The sequence below is a fragment of the Aulonocara sp. 'chitande type north' Nkhata Bay genome, linkage group LG11 (assembly GCF_057382095.1).
Source record: "Aulonocara sp. 'chitande type north' Nkhata Bay isolate Kocher_YH1m ecotype deep benthic linkage group LG11, A_spYH_male_GT1.1, whole genome shotgun sequence".
Lineage (NCBI taxonomy): Eukaryota > Metazoa > Chordata > Actinopteri > Cichliformes > Cichlidae > Aulonocara > Aulonocara sp. 'chitande type north' Nkhata Bay.
The window spans coordinates 36,897,819-36,924,330 of NC_141354.1; the positions used below are offsets into that span (position 1 = coordinate 36,897,819).

The following is a 26,512-nucleotide window of genomic DNA, read 5'->3' on the forward strand; positions in this document are numbered from 1 at the left end:
AATCTGGCATTAATATTTGACATCACAACAGAGAGACGAATCTGGCATTGATATCTGACATCACAACAGAGAGACGAATCTGGCATTAATATTTGACATCACAACAGAGACACGAATCTGGCATTAATATTTGACATCACAACAGAGAGACGAATTTGGCATTGATATCTGACATCACAACAGAGACACGAATCTGGCATTGATATCTGACATCACAACAGAGAGACGAATCTGGCATTGATATCTGACATCACAACAGAGACACGAATCTGGCATTAATATCTGACATCACAACAGAGAGACGAATTTGGCATTAATATTTGACATCACAACAGAGACACGAATCTGGCATTAATATCTGACATCACAACAGAGAAACGAATCTGGCATTAATATTTGACATCACAACAGAGAGACGAATCTGGCATTGATATCTGACATCACAACAGAGACACGAATCTGGCATTAATATTTGACATCACAACAGAGAGACGAATCTGGCATTAATATCTGACATCACAACAGAGAAACGAATCTGGCATTAATATTTGACATCACAACAGAGAGACGAATCTGGCATTGATATCTGACATCACAACAGAGACACGAATCTGGCATTAATATTTGACATCACAACAGAGAGACGAATCTGGCATTAATATTTGACATCACAACAGAGAGACGAATCTGGCATTGATATCTGACATCACAACAGAGAGACGAATCTGGCATTAATATCTGACATCACAACAGAGAGACGAATCTGGCATTGATATCTGACATCACAACAGAGAGACGAATCTGGCATTAATATCTGACATCACAACAGAGAGACGAATCTGGCATTGATATTTGACATCACAACAGAGACACGAATCTGGCATTAATATTTGACATCACAACAGAGAGACGAATCTGGCATTAATATTTGACATCACAACAGAGAGACGAATCTGGCATTAATATTTGACATCACAACAGAGAGATGAATCTGGCATTAATATTTGACATCACAACAGAGACACGAATCTGGCATTAATATTTGACATCACAACAGAGAGACGAATCTGGCATTAATATTTGACATCACAACAGAGAGACGAATCTGGCATTAATATCTGACATCACAACAGAGACACGAATCTGGCATTAATATTTGACATCACAACAGAGAGACGAATCTGGCATTAATATTTGACATCACAACAGAGAGATGAATCTGGCATTAATATTTGACATCACAACAGAGAGATGAATCTGGCATTAATATTTGACATCACAACAGAGAGATGAATCTGGCATTAATATTTGACATCACAACAGAGAGACGAATTTGGCATTAATATTTGACATCACAACAGAGACACGAATCTGGCATTAATATTTGACATCACAACAGAGAGACGAATCTGGCATTAATATTTGACATCACAACAGAGACACGAATCTGGCATTAATATTTGACATCACAACAGAGACACGAATCTGGCATTAATATTTGACATCACAACAGAGAGACGAATCTGGCATTAATATTTGACATCACAACAGAGACACGAATCTGGCATTGATATCTGACATCACAACAGAGAGACGAATCTGGCATTGATATCTGACATCACAACAGAGAGACGAATCTGGCATTGATATTTGACATCACAACAGAGAGACTGGATGTCAATGTCAGAAAGATGACTGTGATGTCAGAACCCTCTAAATCTTGTAATTTACAGATGGTAAATGGCCTGTATTTGCATAGCGCTTTACTAGTCCCTAAGGACCCCCAAAGCACTTTACACAGCCACCCTGGGGCGCACTGACAGAGATATTTAATTCCAAATGATTTGACTGCATCATTGCGTCTTTGAGTTATGACCCAAACTCTCTATCAACTTTGTGAATAAATTCACGTCCCCCTGTGACCTCATAATTACACCACAGTTCAGATGGCATGAATGAGTCATGAGGTCACACCAACAGTGCCAACATCAGCAGTGACATCACTAAAGTTGCCAGGTGAGTCCATAAATAGAACCCGTGACGTGGAGCAGGTACCGCCGTTTTGGACAATGCCACGACGCAGGTATAGACGCAGACATGCGAGGTCTTCTCGCCCCGTTCGCAGACACAAGAGACCCCACAAGGCCTCGGGTGTCCGCAGACGTGGGAGAAGATACCGTCGCAGACATTAGACAATCTCAATAAACATGTAGGATGAACATCAAAACTTTGGTCCAATCAAGTTTTTTTTAGATAACATATGTTGATGTTGTTCTGTGTGTGTTTGTTATCAATGTTGTGGAAAAAAGTTAAGCTTAGTAAGCCATCAAGCACTGATCACTCGTAGAAGAGCACCAATAGGAGACAGAACTAATTAGAAGGTGTTATTATTCAGTCTGTACATCGAATAGAAGGCACTAACCACAAGGTGATCTTCAATTCATCTCTGTGTGAATGTGAACGGGGCGAGAAGACCCCCACTAACTGCATGTCCCTAGACTGTGGGAGGAAGCTCGAGAGAACATCCAGACTCCACACAAAGACCCCGGCCTGATGAGGCTAGGGTCCTGAGTTCGATACCCTAAACTGAACGCAGGACAGAGGAAGGGATGGGTGATGTTCATGTGCGCCCAGGTGTATGATGTGGCTCTTTGTCTGTGACTGGTTGGCTGTCCCAGCCCTGGCCCTTCATGTATTTCAGTAATGTCCTTTTCTCCCGTCTCGTTTACATGTTTTTCCCTTGTGACCCATTCCTTCTGTCACGTGTGTTTCCCCCCCAGCCATCATGTTCTGCTTGTGCTTAGTTATGTCCATGTCTTATCTCCTGTCCCCTTTTCCCTCTGTATGTATTCACAGTGTACATGTTCCTCGTCGGCTCGTCATGCTAAGTCTGCGTGTCTTATTCCGTCATGTGTCATGTATCACTCCAAATCTCACTGACTTTAACTAATAATAACTTTGCTGAATGTTATGTCTAATTACTTTGTCTTATTACTTTGCATTGATTTAATTACTTCGACAATTTCACTAATGGTTATCTCTCTATCAATTTCTGTTCTGTCATTTACCGATATTTGTGGAATCGGTAATCTATCAAGCGTTTCAGCAATCTTTTTTTCATCAACCGGATCTGAGGTATAAAGATTAGACTAGAACATTTTAAACTGGTCATTAATGGTTTTCGGATCAGACGTCTTTTCTCCAGAGGTTTTACAGATTTCAGAAATCGTGTTAGCTGATATGGATTGCTTAATTTGATGTGCCAAAAGTTTTCCGGCTCTTTCCCCATGTTCATAGAACTTTTGACTTGATTTGAAAAATAAACGTTCTGTTTGCTGAATGGACCGAATTTTTTATTCTGAATTTAGTAATAATTTTCTCTTATATAGGTCTATTGTTGGTGTCAGGGACCAAGCAGTAAAGCATAAAGGACACAGGTGGTTTTAATTCAAAAAAATGGGTTTTATTGACCCAAAAATATGAAAATATATTTAACAAAGCCAAAACTTAAACAGGCAGACCAATAAAAGAGGTCAACTCAATAGACTAAACTCAAGATAATAATTAACAAAACCTCAAACAAACATATGGTAAACTGACCTGCTGAAATGACACACAGGAGGACTTAAATACTGGTTTAGCTAAACCAAATGACACACACGGGGGAAAACAAGATGGCTGCCATATAACCAACTAATACAAAACATTTAAACAAACATGAAACACCCCCCAGGCAATGAAGCATGTGGTGCAATCCAATTAGGCTGTCAGCAGTACTTCAGGTCTCCCAGCCCTTTGCCACACCTTTTGCCAGACAGGAGGAGACACCAACCCCCAGGTAACTCAAACAAAGAAAGATGTATTAATATAACATAAAACAGAACTTTGACCTTGCAAGGTTAATATGTGTGCACTCCATATAAACATTGGAAGGTGTGATGGAAAAATGAATACATTTAATAAAGAAATGATATTGAACAATAAATAGAATATTTTAAAGTAGTGACTGTAAATTAAACTAAAGTGAATCAACGGGTGATGAGGTGTGGAGCTTACCATGTGTGGCATGCCATCACACATCTCCCCTCTTCAGAGCTCTCGCTGGAACAGCGAGAGAGATAGTCAGCAGTAAGGTTCTCCTTGCCTGGTACGTGGTGGACAGTGAATCGGAATGGCTGTAAGGCCAGGTACCAGCGGGTAATTCGCCCATTTGTGTCCTTCATCTGCTCAAGCCACTGTAGTGCTTTGTGATCAGTTTCCAAGGTGAAGTCTCTTCCCAGTAGATAGTAGCGGAAGGAGTCCAGGGCCCACTTGATCGCTAAGGTCTCCTTCTCTACTGTGGAATACCGAACTTCCCGTGGAAACAGTTTCCGGCTGATGTAAGCCACTGGATGGCGGCCTTCCATGGTTTCCTGAAGGAGGACAGCTCCCAGGCCCCGATCTGAAGCATCAGTCTGTAATATGAATGGTTCATCAAAGTTGGGACTGTACAAAACCGGTTGCTTACTTAGTGACTGTTGTATGTCATGAAACGCTGCCACTGCCTCCTCTGTCCACTGGATGTAATTGGGGGAACGTGATCCCGTCAGGTCTGTGAGCAGAGCTGCCCTGTTGGAGAACTGAGGGATGAAACGACGGTAGAAACCTGCCATGCCCAAAAAGGATCTCAGCTTCTTCCTTGTTTGGGGCAGGGGGGATGATTCCATGGCCTCGATTTTGCTGACTTGTGGCCTGATAACCCCCTTGCCGATGACATGGCCCAGGTATTCTGTCTCAGCAGCGGCGAAAACACACTTTGACGGATTCACCGTCAACCCAGCTGAGTGCAGGTGGTCCAGAACAGTTCGCAGGTGTTCCACATGCTCCTCCCAGGTGTTGCTGTGGATAACAATATCATCCAAGTAAGCAGCAGCAAAGTCAGAGCAGTCATGTAATACCTGATCCATCAGCCGTTGGAAAGTTGCTGGAGCTCCATGTAGTCCAAATGGCAAGACTGTAAATTGGAAAAGCCCCCATGGTGTTCTGAATGCTGTGAACTCTCTGGACCGTTGAGTGAGTGGGACCTGCCAGTAACCCTTACACAGATCTATTGTGGTCAGGTACCTTGCTTTTCCCAGACGTTCAAGTAGATCATCAATTCTTGGTGTCGGGTAGGAGTCAAACATGGATATGGAGTTCAGGTACCTGAAATCAATGCAGAACCTCATACTCTCATCCTTTTTGGGTACCAAGACCACAGGGTTGCACCATTCACTCTTAGATCTTTCAATGATCCCTAGAGATAGCATCAAATAGATTTCCTTCTTCAATGAAGGCAGCAGACGTTCTGGGATCCTGTAACTTAATCGTCTCACAGAGGCACCTTCTCGAACCACAATATCATGTTCGACAATGTCAGTTCTCCCTGGATTCTCTTGAAAGACTGCTGATTTACACATTTCTCTCACCTGCTGCTGCTTGTCCTCTGGGAGATGGCTGAGATCATAATCTAGAGAGCCAGCAGGTGGTAGATATTGCTCATCTGCTTCATCTTCTTCAGGCACTCGCCGTATGAGCATTGCATCCGCCTTGTGTTCAATACGCTCCACCCACTCCAGAAGGTTTATATGCAAGACCTTGCTGGAGCGCAACTGCCCTGGGGTGGACACCTCATATGTGGTGGGTCCCAGCTTCCTCATGACTTCAAATGGCCCCTGCCACTTTGCCAACAATTTGTTGTTGTCACTGGGGAGGAGCACGAGCACCTTTTGTCCTGGCTCAAACACACGCTGACGAGCAGATTTATCATACCAAGACTTCTGCTGCTGGGCCTCCACCATATGTGATTGAGCAAGTTCACCCATTTTCTCCAACCGTTCTCTCATCTGAATGACATAAGACAAAATGTTCTTGGATCCCCCCTCCACCTTGTCTCCCTCCCAAATCTCCTTTAACAGAGTTAGAGGGCCACGAACCTCATAACCATACAACAGCTCAAAAGGTGAAAAACCTGTGGAGGCTTGGGGGACTTCTCTATAAGCAAAGAGTAGATATGGCAGCCATTGATCCCAATCGTTACCACTGTCGTTGACAAACTTCCTGAGCATCTGTTTCAATGTCTGGTTAAACCGTTCTGTCAGCCCATCAGTTTGAGGGTGGTATGGTGAAGTTCTCAGACTCCGGATGCCCAACAACTGATAAACTTGCTTTAACATAGTAGACATGAAGTTAGTGCCTTGATCAGTTAGTATTTCTCGTGGAAACCCAACTCTTGCAAAGAACTGCACTAAACAAAATGCAATGGGCTTGGCCTTTATAGATTTTAAAGGGAACACCTCAGGATATTTTGTGGCATAATCTGTTACAACAAGCATGTAACGATTTCCTGCTTTGCTCCTCTCAACAGGCCCTACAATATCCATTCCAAGACGCTCAAAAGGAGTGCCGATGACAGGGAGAGGTTGGAGTGGAGCTCTATGGGGGATTTTAGCAGATGTTATCTGACACTGTGGGCAACTTTTACAAAACTGAGCCACATCTTTGCTAAGACCAGGCCAGTAGAAATGATGTTTGATGCGAGCTGTGGTCTTGTGTTTACCAAGGTGGCCAGCCCACGGAATAGAATGCCCTAAGGTGAGAATGGCGTTTCTAACCTTCTGGGGAACCACCAGCTGCAGCACCGACCCCTGCTGACGATAGAGAATGTCATTTTGCAAGATGTACTCACTGTTAACCTGCTCCACTCCAGGTTCCTTTTCTTTGGCCTTCCGGAAAAGAGATATTAAAGATTGATCAGATTTTTGGAGTTCAGCAATTTCAGTTGGAACATTAAACCCTAGGGGTGACGGTGTTGGCTCAGCGTCTGTTAGTGTATCCACAGGTGAAAATTTGAATTTCTCCTGCCTTCTTTGTCTGCGGGTCTTCCGTGGCTTCACCACAGTTGTCTCAAACTCCTCATTAAAAAAAGGCAGGGCACTCAGGGTCTCAGAGTGGGTACTGACTTGCTTAGCCTGAGCTCTGGTAACAGCTACATTGCACTCCTCAGTCTGCTCAGACTCCAACAAATCAAAAAGCACAGGAAGGTCACGCCCTAACACGGCAGAGTAAGGCAAACTGTTCACAACACCCACATTCAGCAGATACATCTGGTCCTGAACTTTAATGTAGATGTCAGCTGTCGGATATCTTTTCTCATCTCCATGGACACAACAGATTGAAATTGTATCACTGGTGCGAACAATATTAGGTGGGGCAAAATCTGAGTGAATAAGAGACCGAGAACTGCCAGAGTCAAGAAGGGCATTGAGTAGAACCCCATTCACTTCAATCTGGCTCATTTTGATGGATTTGTCACTCTCCTGCTCAGGATCAGCATTAGAACGAGGAGCAAAACACATTTGCACCATTTTAGCAGAATTTCTTGGGCACATAGGTTTTGTATGGCCCTCTAATCCACAAAGATAACAAATGAGCTTCTTACCAGAGGCCTTTGGTGGTCTAGTGGTAGACTGAGAGCTCTTACTGGTGCTTGTATTTGCTGAATCCAGATGGTTTTGCTGAGGTATCTTCCGGGTGTCCCTCGATACCTTCCATGCATTATGGCTCCATGCTTGCCCCTTCTTTCTGGCAGCAACAAAAACATCAGCTAACCGAGCCGCTTCCATTGCTGAACCAGGGTTGTGTTCTCTGATCCAAACCTGAAGCTCAGGAGATAACATTCTGAGAAACTGCTCCAAGATTATAGTTTCACCAATGTCATGAATAGTTTTACCCTTTGGCTGGATCCATTTCCCATAAAGCTCCTTCAGTCTCGCATATAGCTCACGAGGGCTTTCATCTGGTTGAACGTCCAGGGATCTGAATCTTTGCCTATATGTTTCAGGGTTAATGTCATATTTTGACAGAATAGCTGATTTCACTTTATCATAGTCTAATGAATCATCAATGTCCATGTGAACATAGGCACCTCTAGCTTTACCAGTAAGCAAGGGTATCAAATGAAAAACCCAATCTGACTTCTGCCGTCGATAAGCTGTAGCCATACGTTCAAATGTGATCAGGAAATGTTCAATATCATCAGCTTCAGTTAATCTTTCCAATCTGCCCTCTATTTGTAGGGGAAACTGAAATGCTGGTGAAATGGCTGGATTGGAATTAGTCATAACTGGTTCAGCCTGGGCCTGCTGAACAGAGGAAGAAGGATGAATATCAAACTCTAATGATTCAGAGCGAGCTTCTGCAGAATCTGATGGTGATGTTCTGACTTGGATTCCTGACTGCAAAAGTCTAAACTGATGTTGAAAGGCTTTAAATCGCTGTTCTTGTCGTGCATTTAACTCACTCTGTTTTGCATCCCGGATGTCCTGTTCCATGTGAGCATGTAGCATATTGACTAGATCAGACAAAGTAGGCTCCTTTTCAACTCTCTCCACAACTTCAGTGACTCCTGAGGCTCCATTTTCCTCCTCTTCGCAGGTTTGCTGAGCAGATCCCTTTTTCTTTTCATTCTTGCCACCACGATGCATTCTTCCTCCTCATGGGGAAAAACAGAAGAAAGAAAAAGAAAAAAGACCTGTGTCCAATACTGGATGATCCCACTGCTGCCACCAATTGTCAGGGACCAAGCAGTAAAGCATAAAGGACACAGGTGGTTTTAATTCAAAAAACGGGTTTTATTGACCCAAAAATATGAAAATATATTTAACAAAGCCAAAACTTAAACAGGCAGACCAATAAAAGAGGTCAACTCAATAGACTAAACTCAAGATAATAATTAACAAAACCTCAAACAAACATATGGTAAACTGACCTGCTGAAATGACACACAGGGGGACTTAAATACTGGTTTAGCTAAACCAAATGACACACACGGGGGAAAACAAGATGGCTGCCATATAACCAACTAATACAAAACATTTAAACAAACATGAAACACCCCCCAGGCAATGAAGCATGTGGTGCAATCCAATTAGGCTGTCAGCAGTACTTCAGGTCTCCCAGCCCTTTGCCACACCTTTTGCCAGACAGGAGGAGACACCAACCCCCAGGTAACTCAAACAAAGAAAGATGTATTAATATAACATAAAACAGAACTTTGACCTTGCAAGGTTAATATGTGTGCACGCCATATAAACATTGGAAGGTGTGATGGAAAAATGAATACATTTAATAAAGAAACGATATTGAACAATAAATAGAATATTTTAAAGTAGTGACTGTAAATTAAACTAAAGTGAATCAACGGGTGATGAGGTGTGGAGCTTACCATGTGTGGCATGCCATCACAGTTGGATTTTCTGCATATAAGCAGTCAATCTCTTTTATACTGTTGGCTAGGTTGTTCATTTGTTATAAGTATTTCTTTTTTGAAATGATACATATGAAATTATCTGGCCTCTAAGATAGGCCTTTAATGCCTCCCATACAACAGTCATTTTCATCCCTTGGGTTTGATTTGTCTCTAAGAAAAACTGTATTTGCTCAGAGACCATTTTTTTTAAATGAGTCTTTAGTTAGGAGTAAAGGATCAAGTCGCCAGGCCGGTTTTTGACTTAAGCGTTTGTGAAGAGAAATTGTAGAAGGCAAAGGAACTCAGACTCAAGATATCTTACACATGTGCACACATGGATGATCCCCCCCTCATCCCCCGATCCATCCTGCAGCAACGTGTGCAGGACAGATTTGAGAGAGAGGAAAAACCGCCCAGGGCTTTCAGAACTCTCTTTATTTATACTTAAACAAGCTTTCAGGGAAGTAGGAGTGGAAAAAACATTTCCATAAAAGGAGAGACTGTTCGCTTGTCAACTGAAACAGGAGATAACTTTGTATGTATAGATTCCCATATAAGGGGAGCGAGAGACCGTTAGCTTGCCTGTTAACAAAGGAGGTACTATGTATGTCACAGCATTCCTCTGCACATCTGTTTTCACTCCCTTTTCCTGTGGTAGTTTCAATTCACAAGCTCTTCTTCCTTTAAATGAAGCTACAACTAAGCATAATCACAAAATTAAAAATCTTTCAACAGCGTTCATAAAAATTTACATCTAATTGTACTGGACTGTGGTCTGAGATAACAATAGAGTTGTATTGGCAATCTAAAACCTTGGGAAGAATTCTATTATCTACAACAAAAAAATCTATCCGTGAGTATGACCGGTGCACTGGTGAGAAAAATGAGAATTGTTTAGATGTAGGATTTTTGTTCCTCCAGGGGTCAAAAAAAGCATAAGATTGCATAAAGGATTTTAGAACATTACCCGCTTTTGAAATTTTGCTATCAGGTTTTGGGTTTGATCTGTCAAGTTGAGGATTAAGTACGCAGTTAAAGTCACCACCCAGTATCAAATGGGACTCTGTTAAATCTGGCAGGTGTTTTAAAAAGGTACAATAAAAATTTGGGTCGTCCCAGTTTGGTCCATATACATTAGCAAGAATTACTTGTTTCCCATACAACCTGCCCTGTATAATAATATATCTCCTTCTGGTATCCGCCACAGTTGATAGTGGAATAAATGGAATCCCCTTCCTAATTAGAATAGCCACACCCCGTGATCTATCCTCAAATTTTGAGCTAAATATTTGGCTTATCCATGTTTTTTTTAGTTTAATTTGTTCACTTGATCGGAGGTGTTTCCTGCAGATATACAACATCGGATCTCAATGATTTTAAATGAGTAAAAACTCTTGTGCGTTTAACCGGATTATTTATACCTTTAACATTCCAGCTTATAAAACGAAGAGCAGATGACTTTGCGAGCTTGCCATTCAGGTACCAAAATGCAGGTGCAGAAAAAATATGTCCCAACCTCTGGACCCCCCCCCCCCCCCCCAAAAAAAAAAAAGAAAGAGGGGGAGAAGGAAAAAAAAACGAGCCTCAAAACCCCATGCTGATCTACTATTATCCCTGAGATCGCAACCCTCCAGGCTAGGATAGCACAGTGACTAAACGTACTGTTAACCCTCAAACAGCCCCTCAGCTGGGCAAATATATAACATTTAATAACTAAACAAAACTCCAAAACTTATATTTTCCACTTTCCCCGTGTTTATTCTAATCAAATGCCCCAGAATAACAGCAATATCTCGAACATATCAAAAATCGGAACGAAGAAGGAAGGCAGAGTATTCATAATCAATTAAATCAAAATCATTCTACCTTCCGGCCTTTTATGACTATGGCCCAATTATTTACTTGACATCTCCCCAGCACCGACGTATAACTATGTCCCTTGAGTTCAAGCAATCACACATGTGGAGTCCAACTTATCTTTTCTCACTCGGCTGTACCTCTCACGGCCGTAGTAAGTCTTTTTTGATAAAGTCTATTGCAGCCGCTGGGTCGGTGAAACAATTGTCCTGTCCCGTCGGTGAAGTGATGCGGAGAACAGCTGGAAACAAAAGTCCAAACTTAACGCCAGCACAGCCTCGGAGCAAACGTTTAGCCTCCATAAAAGCAGCTCGTTTCTTTGCCACCAATGCTGTAAAATCAGGAAAAATGCTTATCTTCATGTCCTGCAGCAGCAACGGCTGCGACTTGGCGGCCCTTCGGAACACCTCTTCCTTCGCTTGGTAATAGTGAAACTTCACCACGATTGCCCTGGGGGAGTTTCCCCGTTGACCCAAGCTTCGATGAGCATCGGAGTAAAGTCGAGGCCCAGTATGTCTTTCAGCATTGTAGCAATAACTGCCGTAGGTTTCCCGGTGTTTTCAAAGCCCTCCTCCACCCCTACAATGCGTGCATTGCACCGGCGTTGTCGCCCCTCGATGTCGTCCAACTTGCTGGTCAACTTAGCAACGTCCGATTTCAGCTTGCTAACCTCGTTTTCCAACTCCACTGTCCGGTCTGAATAAGTATTCAAAGCAAACTCAACACTTTCCAAACGGGTCTCTTGCTTCTCCAGATCTTCTTTGATTGTGTCTATTTTATCATTTAAATCTTTCGTGCTTGAATTGATACGGTCCAATATCCTCTTTTCAGAGCTAGCAATAGCTCTCAGAATCTCACTCATGTCATGGGGTGGTGCCTCCGGTCTGTCCTCAGCATGGTTCGAGGCTTTTGCGGCCTGCTCTTTCCCCGATCTAGTTTTGCTCATATTTCGTACACCGTAGCCTTGAAGATGTAAAAAGTGCCTCAGAGCAGCACACGGGCGTGTTATCGTACTGTTGTTAAAAGTTCGTTAGTTTTGGAGCAATGGAATTATGAAAAAAGTTAGTCCATTGACATAACACATAGCAACAGACAACCATTCACACTCACATTCACACCTAGTGGCAATTTGGATTATCCAATTAACCTATCCCCACAAGCTGCATGTCTTTGGACGGTGGGAGGAAGCCGGAGTACCCGGAGGGAACCCACGCAAACACGGGGAGAACATGCAAACTCCACACAGAAAGACCCTGGCCTAATGGTGGAATTGAACTCAGGACTTTCTTGCTGTGCAGCAACAGTGCTAACCACCGTGCCACCATGCTGCCCTGTTTAAATAATATTAGGAGAAATAAAACATTAAAATCATAGTTTGATTTTAAAGAGGTGCAACATTTGGCTGTAAACCCAAGAAAATGTTGCCTGGCAATTTTTAATAATTATTTAATAATTACCATTAATATTAATAAGAGTCACTCAATAATAACATCCAGTATATTATCTCTGCCTCTAGCTTGTATTATATTACAATGTTTAACAGTTACTTTACTTATATTTAGGATTTAAAAACTATACACTTAAAAAAAAAGAAAAAAAAACATGTAAATGTCTCACAACATAATTAGGAGAGTAATTGGACTGATTCTTATATAGTGCTTTTCTACTCTCCCGGAGTACTCAAAGCGCTCTATACAACACGCCACATTCACCCAGTCACTCCCATTCTCACAAGCACTGACTCTATACTGAGTGCTTTCTAACTACACTCAAACACATTCATACTCCGATGGATGCATCGGAGAGCAAATTGGGGTTAGTATCTTGCCCACGGATATTTGGCATGCAGACTGGAGGAGCCTGGGAGAGAACTTCTCCTGGTGCCTCAACACTAACTCCATAACTAAGAAGGCCCAACAGGGTCTTTACTTCCTGTGGAAGCTGAGAAAAGCCCATCTCCCACCATCCATTCTCACGACCTTCTACAGAGGGACTATCGAGAGCATCCCGAGCAGTTGCATCACTGTTTGGTAAGGTAACGGCACGGAATCAGATCACAATACCTTACAACTGATAGTAAGAGCAGCTGAGAAGATCTTTGGAGCCTCACTTCCCGCCATCACAGAAACCTATCGCACCTGCTGCATCCACAAACTCACCAGCATTGTGGAGGACCCCCCACACCCATCACACACACTCTTCTAGCAAAAAGTATTCGGGCCCTCAATGCCAGACTGCGAGACAGTTTCTTCCCCTAAGCCGTCAGACTCCTGAACACTCAGCAGCTGGACTGACACACATGCATACCTTCATACACCAAGTTATTTTTTGCACAATGCTCAGGCTTTTGCATTTTTTGCACACTTGTACCTTATCTAGTCCTGTGTTGACTGTCTGTTATATGTCATGTGTAGCGCCATAGTCTTGGAGGAACGTTGTCTTATTTCAGTGTGCACTGTACCACTGCACATGGTCGGAATGACAATAAAGCCACTTGACGTAAATAGAGATTTTAAGAAAAGGATTCTTTTCAATGATATTTGTCTCTTGGTGCTTGGATTAATTTTCCATTTCATTTTTCAGTCTGTTTTTTTTTTCTTTTGTCAATGTGTGTCTAAAGCTCTCTGTGCTTGTCAGATCTTCTTTGAGGCGTCTCTACATACCTGTTCCCAGGCTGCCACAGCTGTTTAATGTTTAACAATGCCTGCCTTTGTATTTGTTCCTATTGCCATTAGAGCTGTGTAACACCCACATTTCTCATTTGTGGTATAATAAAGGTTTATTCTATTCTATTCTTTGCTTCTTCCACTCACTTTCAGCAAAACATTTACAGTAATATTATACGCAGACTGCCTTCTGCTTACCTTTGATATCCCTGTGTTCTAGGTTCAGTTAGCCTGACCTCAGGAACCTCATCTGCCTGCCAACTCTCCTCTCTCATTCAAAGGTTCTATTTCAAAGCATTAATTAAAGATAAAGATGTTCACTGGGCTAACTCAGAAGACGTAAAGAAGAAAAAAACTTTAGCTCTTTCAAGTAAAGAGTGGAAAGGAGTGCAGTTATTGTAGAAAGTGTGCCAGGTGTATTCAATTACAGACAAAATGTTCAAATTCACATATATGTATTGTTCACTGGCAGTAAAGATGTTACATTTTTTTCATATATTTCTAATAATCAATAACAACTGACAATAAGACAACAAATTTTTAACTTCATTAAATTGAAAATTATGTATGTCAGTGTAGTAGTGTTAAATGCTTACCAGGTTCAGATGCAAATGAAGAAACTCCACTCAGGCAAGTCTGCTGGACCAGATGGAGTGAGTCCCCTCAAGGCCTGTGCCCCCAGCTTTGTGGAGTCTTCCATAAACTGTTCATGCTGAGTCTGAAGAGGGTCCCAGTGCTGTGGAAGACATCAAGCCTCGTCCCTGTACCAAAGACGCCACGTCCCAGTGGCCCCCAGGATTACAGGCCTGTGACACTGACCTCCCACATCATGAAGACCCTGGAAAGGCTCATCCTGGACCAGATCTCACCCATTGTCAGACCACATCAGGATCCCATTCAATTTGCTTACCAGCCCCGTCTCACAGGACGCCATCATCTATCTGCTCAATCGTGTCTACATCCACCCGGACCAGCCGGCGAGCACTGTGAGGTTCATGTTTTTTTTACTTTTCCAGTGCTTGGTGATAAGCTAACAGCGATGCAGGGGGATGCTTCTCTAGTGTCCTGGATTGTTGATTACCTGACAGGAAGACCACAATATGTGCGTCTTCCACATTGTGTGTCTGACAAGGTAATCGGCAACACAGGAGCACCATAAGGGACCATCCTCTCCCCCTTCCTCTTCACCCTCTACGCCACAGACTTCAGCCGCTGCACAGAGACCTGCATCTTCAGAAGTTTTGATGGCTCTGCGGTGGTTGGATGCATCATCAGGGATGATGAAACCGTACTGGGTTGTGGTCGACTCCTTTGTTACGTGGTGTGAGAAGAATCATCCGCAGCTTAACATGGCAAAAACCAAGAAATTGGTTGTGGACTTCAGGAAGACCAGGAAACACTTGACCTCTGTTTCAATCCAGGGGCTCAATGTTGACATTGTGGAGGACTATAAATACCTTGGAGTACACATTGACAATAAACTGGACTGGGCTAAAAACACCACAGCATTTTACAGGAAGGGCCAGAGTTGTCTCTATTTTTTGAGGCGACTGAGGTTCTTCAATATCTGCTGGACAATGCTAAGGATTTTCTATGAGTCTGTTGTGGCCAGTGCGATCCTCTATGCCGTGATGACGTAGGCGCATGCATGTGTGCCCTGGTCACAGCTCTTTCAGCATGGTCAGAGGAGAGGTGATCTAGCAGGCGCGCAACACACACAGCTCACAGCTCTGTATTTCAATTTATTGCAGATGTTGCAGCGACTTACAGTAAAGAGCCCAGAGATCCAGTGCTGTCTCCTGCCTCTTATTTATATGCCAGAACACAACGCATCGACAGGCGTAACACACACACAAAAGGGTTACCTCAGCATATAGAGTTCTCCAGTAAAAAGGATATCTATTGCCCAGTCATAGTTATACACTGAAGTTTCATTTGAGCAGACTAGCTGACATGTGGGTGCCCTCTAAGGGCCAAGAAATATATTTATTTCTACATGTTTGGCTGCTACGTGATCATGTGGAAAGGGTAAAATTATATTCTTGTTAACAATATTAAATTTCAAGACTATTATTATGCAGCGGCTTGAATGTAACTAAAGAATCCTACTTTGATAAAAGTTAGAGAATGTATTTGAATAAAAGCTACGTTTTTCACTTGTTTCAGAAACAGCATTGTCTTTTGTTTGCTGAAAATGCATTGTGTGGAAATTAGCACACTAGCAAAGACTGACAAGGACTGCTACAGTGTAGATAACGTAGGCCAAATTAAGCAATCACTTTGCATCAAACTGAATCTCTTTTATGCTTAATCAAAGGCATTTTGATAAATGCACATTAAACATCATGGGAGACTGAGAGTAATTTAATTAGATCCAAAGATCTCTGAACAGGTATATGTACAAAATAACTACATTTCCTCATGACTTCTAAAGCCAAAGAAATGCACTTGAAATTTTTAATTGGCACGTATCCTCGCAGTGACTTTTTTGAACAGACTGAAACTTCTGCTCACTTATTTTTCAAATGTATGTATGTAGAACCTATAAGGTACATGACTGGCTTCTCCTATTGAAGCCATCATTAAAAAGGACATTATTTACAGATTCATTATGAACAATAGTAAATATGACTTTATGGTGAATGTTATTCAACATATGAAAGTGAAACCAATATTTCGAGGATTTCATAACAATTTCCATTCGTTTTTCAAACCCGTTACAGTTATGAAAACAACAACAACAATTATATTAATATAAAGATAAAACTAAGAAGCTTACCATGTACATACCCATCAAAGGTTTCTCCACCAAACAATAAGTGATGCTTTGCTTGGGGATAAAATAATTATTATCCCGCACTGTTATAGTAATAATAATAATTATTATTATTATTATTATCATCATTTTTTTAAAAGGTCAATTCCATTCATAAAGAAAAGGAAAACCACAAATTACTTACCATTAATTGAAAAAAATGAAAACAAAATTGAAAATTAAAGGGAAGGCTTTAATCTTTTAATTTAAAAATATTTCAGGTTTCATCTCATCTTTTATTAAAAATGAAATTGCTGACTGTCATCACCTATAATTTAAATTCTTGGCACCACGAATGGTAAATAAGCATCTTGACAGATGACATGCTCTTTGTCTCCCACTCATTTTATTCTTTTTCTAGCAGTACGTTGGTCTTTTTTCACAACATTTTGATGTCCAACCTTTTTTAAAACAAACCTTTGTTGTGCTCAGGGTTCTGAGCTTTCACATTGTGTAAAATAACTTTGTTTTGTTTTTTAATCAAATGCCTTTTTTTGGGGGCGGGGGGGGGGGGGGGGGGGGTTAGGTAGCTAAATTGGCTTGCCTACAGAAAAATTCATTACTTTACTTTATATTTATCAAAGACTGAGGAAGACACAGGACTTAAATACAGCAGTCAGAGACAGGCTTAAGGTAAAACTCATAAAATGACCTTTTATTAGCATGTCAAAGTCCAGAAACGAAAACCACAGAAACACATGTAAGTAAGCCAACACAATGACAAAGAGAATCTAAGACTATACATGCATTAGAAACACATGGGTGTATGAAGCACACCTTAAACTTACCAAGGACAAAACATAAGAGACAAGAGACTCACAAAATAAAACAGGAAGCAACATAACAGGAAACAAAGACTTAACAACAAAATACAAGAAAACATTGGATAGCAGAAATCAGCTCACATGGAATCAAATATAAGGTCTTTACCTCTAACAGGAACTAGGATTCCTAAAAATCAACAACTAAAAATTTTATAATGCTCGTGGAAAAACATCATTGCACTCTATAATGGACAATCAGTTCTGACCAAATGGAGTTTGGTTAGATGCTGATTGCCAATTTACTTCAGTAACTGAACTTAAGGTTAGCCATGAAACTGAAAGCTTAAGGAAAATATCGAACAAAAACATCCACTAAAAAAAAAAAAAAGAAAAAAAAAAAAAGAGAAAACAATCTCAATGGGTCCAAACTTTCAGTGCACAATATCCCATCAGGTGTATTTGGATAAAATACCAAAAGAAAAAAAACAATTCTTCAGACAATTCTTTTGGGGCTCTTATTTCACCCCAATTCCAACCAAAAGTGCCACCAAAAAGCAAATGTTTCCCAGAAAGAACAGACCGATCAGCAGACCATCAATTTTTACCTAACAAAACAATGTAATTCAATTAAAAGATCATTGCAGTGTTATGGTGATTAATTGTTAATTGCTTTTATATTTCTTTCAACTTACCGATTCTGATTCCACTTCTACAGTAGCACTGCCTGAAATCCAGAGAAGAAACAACAGTTAAAAAGGGCACAACCAACCCCCAGAGTGTTTCCTCATCTGAATCTTATTTTTCAGTTTACTTCAGATTAGTTCTGGCTTGTTTTTAATTATTTGATTTATACCGGTAGATTAAGTTATTTGATTTCAGCTTTCATTTCATTTTAAATTTGTTTACATATTCATTTACATATGATTTAAACAGTTTAAAATCATAAAATATGTGATTACATTTCTTTTAATAATAATAATAATAATAATAATAATAATGCATTAACAATTACATTAACCATTTAGCCATATACACACTCCCAGTTTCTTTTGGCCTATACTAGACTAAGAAACAGTTCAATGGCCAAGTAAAGGCCTGTTCCCTTTTCATGTCATGAAATAATGAAGCTTTTTAAGTGTAGTTTTAAATATGACTGAAAAAGGGAGGGAGGCCAATATTGGACTGAAAACTAAAATAGAAAAGACTTAAGAGAGGAGGCAAATCTGGAATACTCCTAGAAAGAATGAATGTCCCTCAGAGGAGCATGTTTTGAGAGGGGTTACACTATAGAACAGTAAGGTTGATTAGACTTTGTCAGAAAACTTTTCAGGAAAAGTTCTGAAAAAAAAGAGAAAAAAGATTTTTTTGTACTAGAATGATGAGATGAGGAGGAGAAAAAACCTTTAACCTTTACATGCACTTTTCTAAGTGATGATTACTTATAATGAGGAAAAACAAAGATTTACCTTTCTCCTTAGATTTCCCATTATGAACCTCCAACATGATGTAAAAGAGAGCTTCCCAGGCAAGAAAGCCACCCATGACTTTCATTAACCATCCATCACTGCTGTCAATCAAGTTCAGGCCTGTAAATATGGCTCCCACTGTGTAACACAAAGAAACACATATTTAAGACCAACAGCACGGGTGACGGTGTGTCTGCTTTGGAAAATAAATTAGAATTTATAAAAGAGTGCAGAACAGCATGAAGTAAAACAAAGGCTTACCGGCTAAAGATTTTATTATCACTGCATTCAAAAAATGTGATGTGTTGAATAGATACCGCCTGTCAAACAAAAGAGAATAAATATGAAAACATAAACCGCTGAAGTCAGTGTAAGAAAGAAAGGACAGCACATATCATTTGCTTGACAGAAGCAGCAGTGGTGGACAAACACACAGTGAAAAGAGATCTGTGAAGAAGATTCAGTGCATCACCCGGCATCCTAAGCTTATTGCATCATAACCAGCGGATGGTTCTGGGTCACCTGATTAAGCCCCAAGTAAAAGCTATAACAAAGCAGAAAATTTTAGGCCTAAAATTAAAAGTAGAGAGGGTTGCTGTTTCTGAGAGCTGGTTTCATGGTAGAGGGGGCTGAAAGCAGCAGCCTCCTATACCTACTTTTGAAACTCTAGGAAAAACAGCCAGTCTGACAGCAAAGTGCTCTGTTAGGATAATAAGGTACTGCGAGGTCTTGTAGATATGAGATATGAGTGTTTCCATTGAGAAAAAAGTTTTGTTTCCCTTTGGAGAAATGACTTCATTCATGGATATGTATGCTTATTTAGTATTTTGGGCGGATGGTTATATTGGTGACACTGGGAGATTGGCTGAACTGTTCAGTGTTCAATCCATGATGGTGGCTCCTTCTTCACAGTCACTTAACTGGGGCTAAGCATGGAGCATGGCCTCCAAAGCTACAGCCATTCAGTGAAATAACTAAACATTTGGTACACTGAACAGTAAAGTGCCAGTGAGAAAAGATGGAAAAGATTTGAAATTGTAATGATATTTATGGAAGAAATATGAACAGAGCTATCAGAGGTTATCAACTACACTGAAACGAGTGAACAGTGAATGCAGTCATTAAGCAGGGGCTGCCCCATGCTTTTGGCTGATGGTGTTTCCAAAATTTGTCAAATAAGTGTACTAAAAAACAATAATGTGTGTAAAACAGTCATTGAACTCTAAAATGTGTGTTGGCATGCCATAGTAAATTAAATTAGAAGCACACACAGATTGATACATACAGGTGATGCTGTGGTCCGCAGCGCAGCATAGCCACTATAGGCTGGAAGAAGGAGAGGATCATAACCAGACAACCCAACACTGGATGTGCTCCCTGGAAACCAACAGCATTAACACTGGTAATCATGATGATGTAAATATCAGTCTGACAGTGGAAACACGTAACTACAGAGAGTGTTTAAAGAATGTCAAGACAAATAAAAAATTTAAATGATACTTTGATTTTATAGAGATGCTGTTTTTAATAATTACCATTACTATTAAGAAGAGTTACTTAATAATATCTTCCAGTAGGTTGGCTGTGCTTTTGATCTGTGTTGTATAGTATTGTTTAATGTTTAATTTACATCGCTTAAATTACTGTAAGGTGTAATTATCTCTGGTTGCAAAGGAGTTTTTAATGATAAGCAAATTTTTTAATGAAATTAAAAACACAGTGACAAACTGCATGATAACTCAGAGGACACAAGTCTGTGGGTCTTAAACGGTAAATGGATCGGTACTTATAAAGCACCTTCCTACTCACTTCCTTTTATGTGGTTTGAGGATGACTATTTACCCCAAGATCTGAAAGATGCCAGAATAGTGCAGCTGCACAAAGGCAAAGGTGAAAAGTCCTGTTGTGTCAACTATCAAGCAGGCAAGATCCTCTATAAGGTGATTTTAAAAAGGTTGAATACCTATCTTCAGAAGGGACACTACCAGAAAGCCAGTGCAGTTTCCCCCAGAGCAGAGGCACCGTTGACATAATGCTCGCCGCAAGATAGATCCAAAAGAAACGTAAGAAACACAATATGCATCTGTAAAACCTCTTTGTTAAGGTGTTCAACATTAGCGTCATGCCCACAATCTTGGGTATGACGCTATTTTCTGAACAGGAATCCCTCCCAAGATGGAAAAAGTAATCAGATTCTTTCATGATGGTGTAAACACAAGACTGGTCATTGGCTGAGATGATGATGAGTTTCCCATCACTCAAGTCAAGCAAGGATGCTCCAACACTCTTCAGCTCCCGTTTTAGATGTTGCTTCTCTCTGCTTTCAAAGACTTAAATACAGCCATCCAGATCACACACAAGACAGATGGAGGTAAAATTAATGCTCAGCGCCTAAAGGCAAAGACAAAAGTCACTAGATCACTTTTTCATGACTTCCTCGATCCTGATTACTGTTCTATAGTCAACAGCAAGCATGCCTGAAATAAAGATCAACAATAAGGTCCTTGGAAATTTTAACTCCATAACCGAACTTAGTTAGCTTACAAAGTATCGAGGTATCCAACAGCATTGCTAAGGAAAGTGCTTCCGATAGACTCCACAAGCAAGTGTGTGATTTGGCGCTATATAAATAAAGTTGAAATGAATTGAATAGATCCTACATGAGGGTACACAAAAATAGTGCTATTTTGGACTTTATCAATCCTAATAGCCAGTCATATATATCCTTGGGTTGAGCATTTCCTAGTACTACCGTTGGTTATCCATGCACAAACACACTTAATGTGGGAGCCAAGTTAAGATAGTTCATATGTTTTAGTATTTATATTTCGCTGTTGTTAAGCGTGGTTGTGTAATTAATAATTTAAGAAGTAAATGCATGTTTATGGTGGAACTAAAATTATTTTATTGCTGTATTGGTTTGGTTACGTAGCACCATGAATACATGTGCCTTAAAGACTCGTGTTTATAGTAAAATCCGGGCATCACGGATGTATGCAAATTAGCGCATGCGGTGCAGGAGGGGGGAGAGAGAAAAAGAGTTAACACGGCATAAGCTATACGGCAGCAGGGTAGAACAGAGCCACACGGTTTTCCTACCGTAGTAGGTTATTTTGTTGAGGATAAGTTAAACCTGACCACTCCTGTAAGATGCAAACTGTAGAATAAATTTTTTGTTACATCTTTTCACATCGGAGTCCCGTAAAGTTCTTTCTCCTCTTCAAACTGACGTTCCTGAGTGAAGCACGGGAAAACTGGTCTCACGGCTTATACACTTAATTTAGCACTTTTATCTATGCCTAAGTGCTTTTGTAACATTCACAAACACACACATACACACACACACGGTGCATCTCAAGGCTCAGTATCTTGTCCGTAGATTTACTAATTGCAGAACATTTTAAAGCTGGTATTAAAGGAGACTCAAATGTGGTACAATAAAATCTGAAGGATATTTGGATTCATGTATCAAATAAACAATAATTTGTATTCAGTAATTCCAACCAAAACCTTTGTGAACTTCGACACTAGGACCAAGTTCATATCATAAAAATCGTTATTTACTGGCAAATAATAGTGTGTTACATAGGTAAAGCCAGTTTTGTTGTTTGATTGATCTGTAATTTAAAAATATAAAACTGTAATAATTCTGATACTAGCAGAGTTAGTGTACCAACCCCAGACCAGTCCCGAGTATGAGCGAAAATGAGGATGAAAGCAATGATTGTGGCTGCTACCGTCAGAAGCATTACTCCAACATGGACCTGGAGGAACATAAAGAATACAACATGATATTAAGCAAGCCAAACATATACAAAATCAACAGTTCCCAAATAAGATTAAGCTTGGACCAACTGTCTTAAAAGTCTAACATATCTGACATATAATACTTAATATTTTCTTAGTATGTTTTTTTTCTATGATGACTCACCACAAACCAGAGATCTTTGTTGCACATTGTTGTTCCCTTGGCCATTGTTTTCAGATACCGGGCAACCATCATTCCCAGTGTTCCCGTGGTCATCCAGGCAATCAGCATTAGTGACCCTGAAAAACAGTTTAGTTTTGGAGTTCTCTCCACTTCTCTTTGTTTTATGAGTTAAGATGAGTTTCTTTCCCTGGTCCCAACATGTCTTTAGTCTATATATCGGTTTACTATAAAAAGAATTAAACCAACTGAGGCAAGCCATTAGGAGTACAACACAGAAATATTTTTATAGCTTTCAAACTGTATACAAACAATCGATTTTGATGGTGTACATTCGTACAATATGTTACAAATGATTGTTTTGCATGATGATAAGTCACTGTGTCATGAAAGAGGCAAGAGTTACTGCCAAGAAATATGCATCTAACTTGTAAAACCCAATCCACGTTTTTGGTCTATTTTGTCACGTCGAGGGATTAAACTGAATTTCCCGGCGGAACCAATCCAAGGAATTAATAGAGTTTCATCTAATCTAATGTAGTCTAGTCATTAAACGCTGTGAAATGCAACAGAAATGTAAGTCTACTTGGTATTATAGATAAAATAGTTTAATCTTAATGGAAGAAAAAATTCAATGTCTTCCCATGTTCCCAGTAGCATGTATCCTCGACTATTCACCGGTTAACACAGTGTACTAACTGTCAACTGGTTGGCCAAAGTAAGTGAGAAAGGACTTTACATAGTGACTCTTTCACACAGAGACCTCTCTGTGCAGGATCTTACCATGAGCTTTGATGATATCAGGAAATCCCCTTTCACTTACAACAGGAGTAGAAATGGCCATCTTAGTAGTGCTGACGAAGTCGTGCTTATGGAATTGGATTTGTCCTGTAGCAAAGATATCGCAAAGCTTGTACACAACTGTTTGTATATGTATAGCTGTGTGTGTGTACACAGAATAAGCTGAATCAAAAAAAGAGTAACACGGCCAGGACGAATGAAGGAAAATAACCATCTGCTCTCTCAGTCGAGACGAAAAATTAGCTGCAGTTACTGAAAAAAACACATCCATAAGTGAAGTATTGAAAGGTGATGAAAGTGATTACATGGCCAAAGCATGAAACACATTATTTTAATGCTAATGGCTGAGTATTTCCAAAAGTTGATTCTGTTCATCTGGACGTAGCGTTTTGTGGGAGAAACGTTTCGTCATCATCCAGGTGACGTCTTCAGTCTCAGCTGACTGCAGGTTTCCCCAATCTTATAAACAGTACATTTGCATAATGACTGAAACCAGCCCATTGAAGGAACAAAGGACTGGGAGGTCAGTTCCTTAATCATAATTATGCAAATTCTCATGACCATTGATCAACAACCATGGCAACAACAACAACAACAACAACAATGGCTGAGTAAGTTTGAATCTGTAATCGAAAATTTAGATACATGCTGGTGTATGATTCCTTTATGATATTTTTATTTTTATTAAAATTTTTTGTTGTTTTACAAAAGAAAAACACTTTAGAAAGAAACTTTAACATAGACATGAAAAATATTCTTTTATATTTTTTTTCATAAACTGACCAGGGTTGTTAAACATGTGACTTCTTTTAAAATGTTCACACGATTGGAAAAGGAAGTACAATCAAAGGCCCTGCTTAACTGTTCAAAATAAAAGTATTTACTTGAGTATAATTTTGTTATTAGTACGTTTTTTCAGAGTGAAGTGCTTAAAGATTGCACATTTAAATAATCGCCTAAATTTTAAGAGTGATGGAACAGATCTTTCTTATGGGCGACAAACCCTCACCACCATGTAGCCTTGACATGAAGAGTTTGGACACTCTTTTTCATCCAATCACCTGCATGCATGTCTTGAGACATATGTGCTATTTTCTCTAAGTATATTGTGAAGTCCATAGTCTTCTTCATCGCATGCTATCTTCAATTTATTGATATGATAGGTTAAGTTATATAAACTACACTGCTGTGGTGTAAGAAACAGTCTGGCACATGTAGTTACCATTGCTGCTGGGTCCGCAGACAAACATGAAGTAGTAGGATTGGCTGAAACCTGAAGTCCCCTGTATAGAAATTATCTCCGTAGTAGTGAAGGAACAACTGATGACATTGTTCTGCAATGACGTTGTTATATTATAAACGTTCCCCTGTAGGACACATAAGAAATTTCACAATTTTTAAGAGCAGAAACAAAGCATTATATCTAAACATTCTAGCCTTATATAAATCACTGATATCAGAAAAACTTCAGTACCAGAGCAACAACTTGTGGAGTTGTTCGTCCTGTTGAATACATATGTTGCACACCAACTTGTCCATTACTGTTCATTCCACAAACATAAATATCATCGTTTCCCTGAGGAAAGACAAATATAGTAAGGAATTAGCATGCTTATTATTTAATGATTAATTCTTGTGGGGGGAAAAAATCCAAACTTGTTGATATTGTTTGGGAAAACAAGGCAACCAGATGTTTTCTAAAAGTTGTGAACTTTCAAAAACAAACTGAAGTTGTAACAGCAGCTGTTCACCCACAGGTGCTGCTCATGTACAAGTATGCCAAGAGCCTTACTATTGTTATCTCTTAAAAAAAATGTAACAGTCATAGAATCAAGAACATTTTCATTACGCTACCATCTTCTGATCATCAGAGAATCCAAAAGCGATGTAGCCTTCATAAGGACCAGTCATCTCATACTGGACAGCTGTACCACCGGCTAACATCATGGCTGACATGAAATAACAGCTAGCACTGACTGCTGGGTCACAGTTTGAAGGCTGACTGAAGCACACTTTGGTGACGCCACAGTTAGCGCTAGAGATGGATGCAGCTGATTTCTGGACATACACAGAGGAAGAGAGAGAAAGAAACCATGACATCATCATGTTGTACTTGAATATACCATTTAGCATTTTCTTTTCTCAGTTTGCATATATATTAACATTAAGCCAAGCTCAGTACTGCACATTACTGTTCTATAGTTCTGCTAACAAGCTATTTAGAAACTAGGTATAAATGGCTTGAGTACATAAGTACATCCATACTGTTTACAATCACCAACTAATCTAACAAGTATATCATCCACAGAGGCACAGTTAGAACACGCAGAGTTCCTGTGTCAATGACAGTACTAACCGTTAACCACTATGTTGGCCCTAACATCAACCTCTGAGGTTTTTGCCTATTTTCCCAATTGGGAAATTTTGTGCAAGACCAAAATGCATGTGTGAGACTTCGCTTGAAAAATCTCTCTCACAGTTGAGAGAAAACCAAACACTAACGTGATAGATATTAAGAGTTAACAAAAACAGTCAAATCTTAAACAAAAAAGAAAATTCTGATTTTGAGAAAACACCTATTGTATGAAAGCGCCCTAGCTCAATGGGCCATGCTAACTCTGGGCTCTCAAGAAAAGCTCTAGAAATTCAAGAGTGTATGACAAACGTGAAGCAGATTTCTAAAAATTCAGGTTTACGCATAAACTACATAAACAGCAGTGTTGCTAGACTGACTTTTTCATCTTTCATATTTGTCCATCAAGGCCAGAATATTTATTGCTTTCCATTTAGTGTGTCTGTGCTAGATAGAGCAGTGTACACCCATCTCCTGATCCACAGTCAGCCCCAGTATAAGATGTGCCACAGAATATAAAAGATGGTAGACTGCCATCAGCCTCAAAACCAACGGATACTTTCAAATCAGTTAAACTGGCCAATGATTCAACCA

The 26,512-nt window shown here is 40.0% G+C and overlaps 1 protein-coding gene and 1 pseudogene across 1 annotated transcript in view; both read right to left on the bottom strand.

Moving 5' to 3' along the window:
* Window positions 1–10,944: 10,944 nt before the first annotated feature.
* Window positions 10,945–12,071, bottom strand: LOC147319708 (uncharacterized; annotated as a pseudogene).
* Window positions 12,072–17,178: 5,107 nt separating this feature from the next.
* Window positions 17,179–26,512, bottom strand: part of LOC147319709 (ferric reductase 1) — a 16,041-nt gene continuing 6,707 nt past the window's right edge. Inside the window, exons 5-15 of the mRNA XM_086312431.1 lie at window positions 25,420–25,623; window positions 25,040–25,141; window positions 24,788–24,932; window positions 23,548–23,652; window positions 22,768–22,883; window positions 22,514–22,600; window positions 20,122–20,213; window positions 19,098–19,156; window positions 18,837–18,974; window positions 18,063–18,094; window positions 17,179–17,975 (exon numbers count right to left, since the gene is read on the bottom strand). Of these exons, the coding sequence (XP_086168557.1) occupies window positions 17,886–17,975; window positions 18,063–18,094; window positions 18,837–18,974; window positions 19,098–19,156; window positions 20,122–20,213; window positions 22,514–22,600; window positions 22,768–22,883; window positions 23,548–23,652; window positions 24,788–24,932; window positions 25,040–25,141; window positions 25,420–25,623 (1,170 nt within the window). The 3' untranslated portion in view covers window positions 17,179–17,885. The remainder of the gene's footprint in view (window positions 17,976–18,062; window positions 18,095–18,836; window positions 18,975–19,097; window positions 19,157–20,121; window positions 20,214–22,513; window positions 22,601–22,767; window positions 22,884–23,547; window positions 23,653–24,787; window positions 24,933–25,039; window positions 25,142–25,419; window positions 25,624–26,512) is intronic.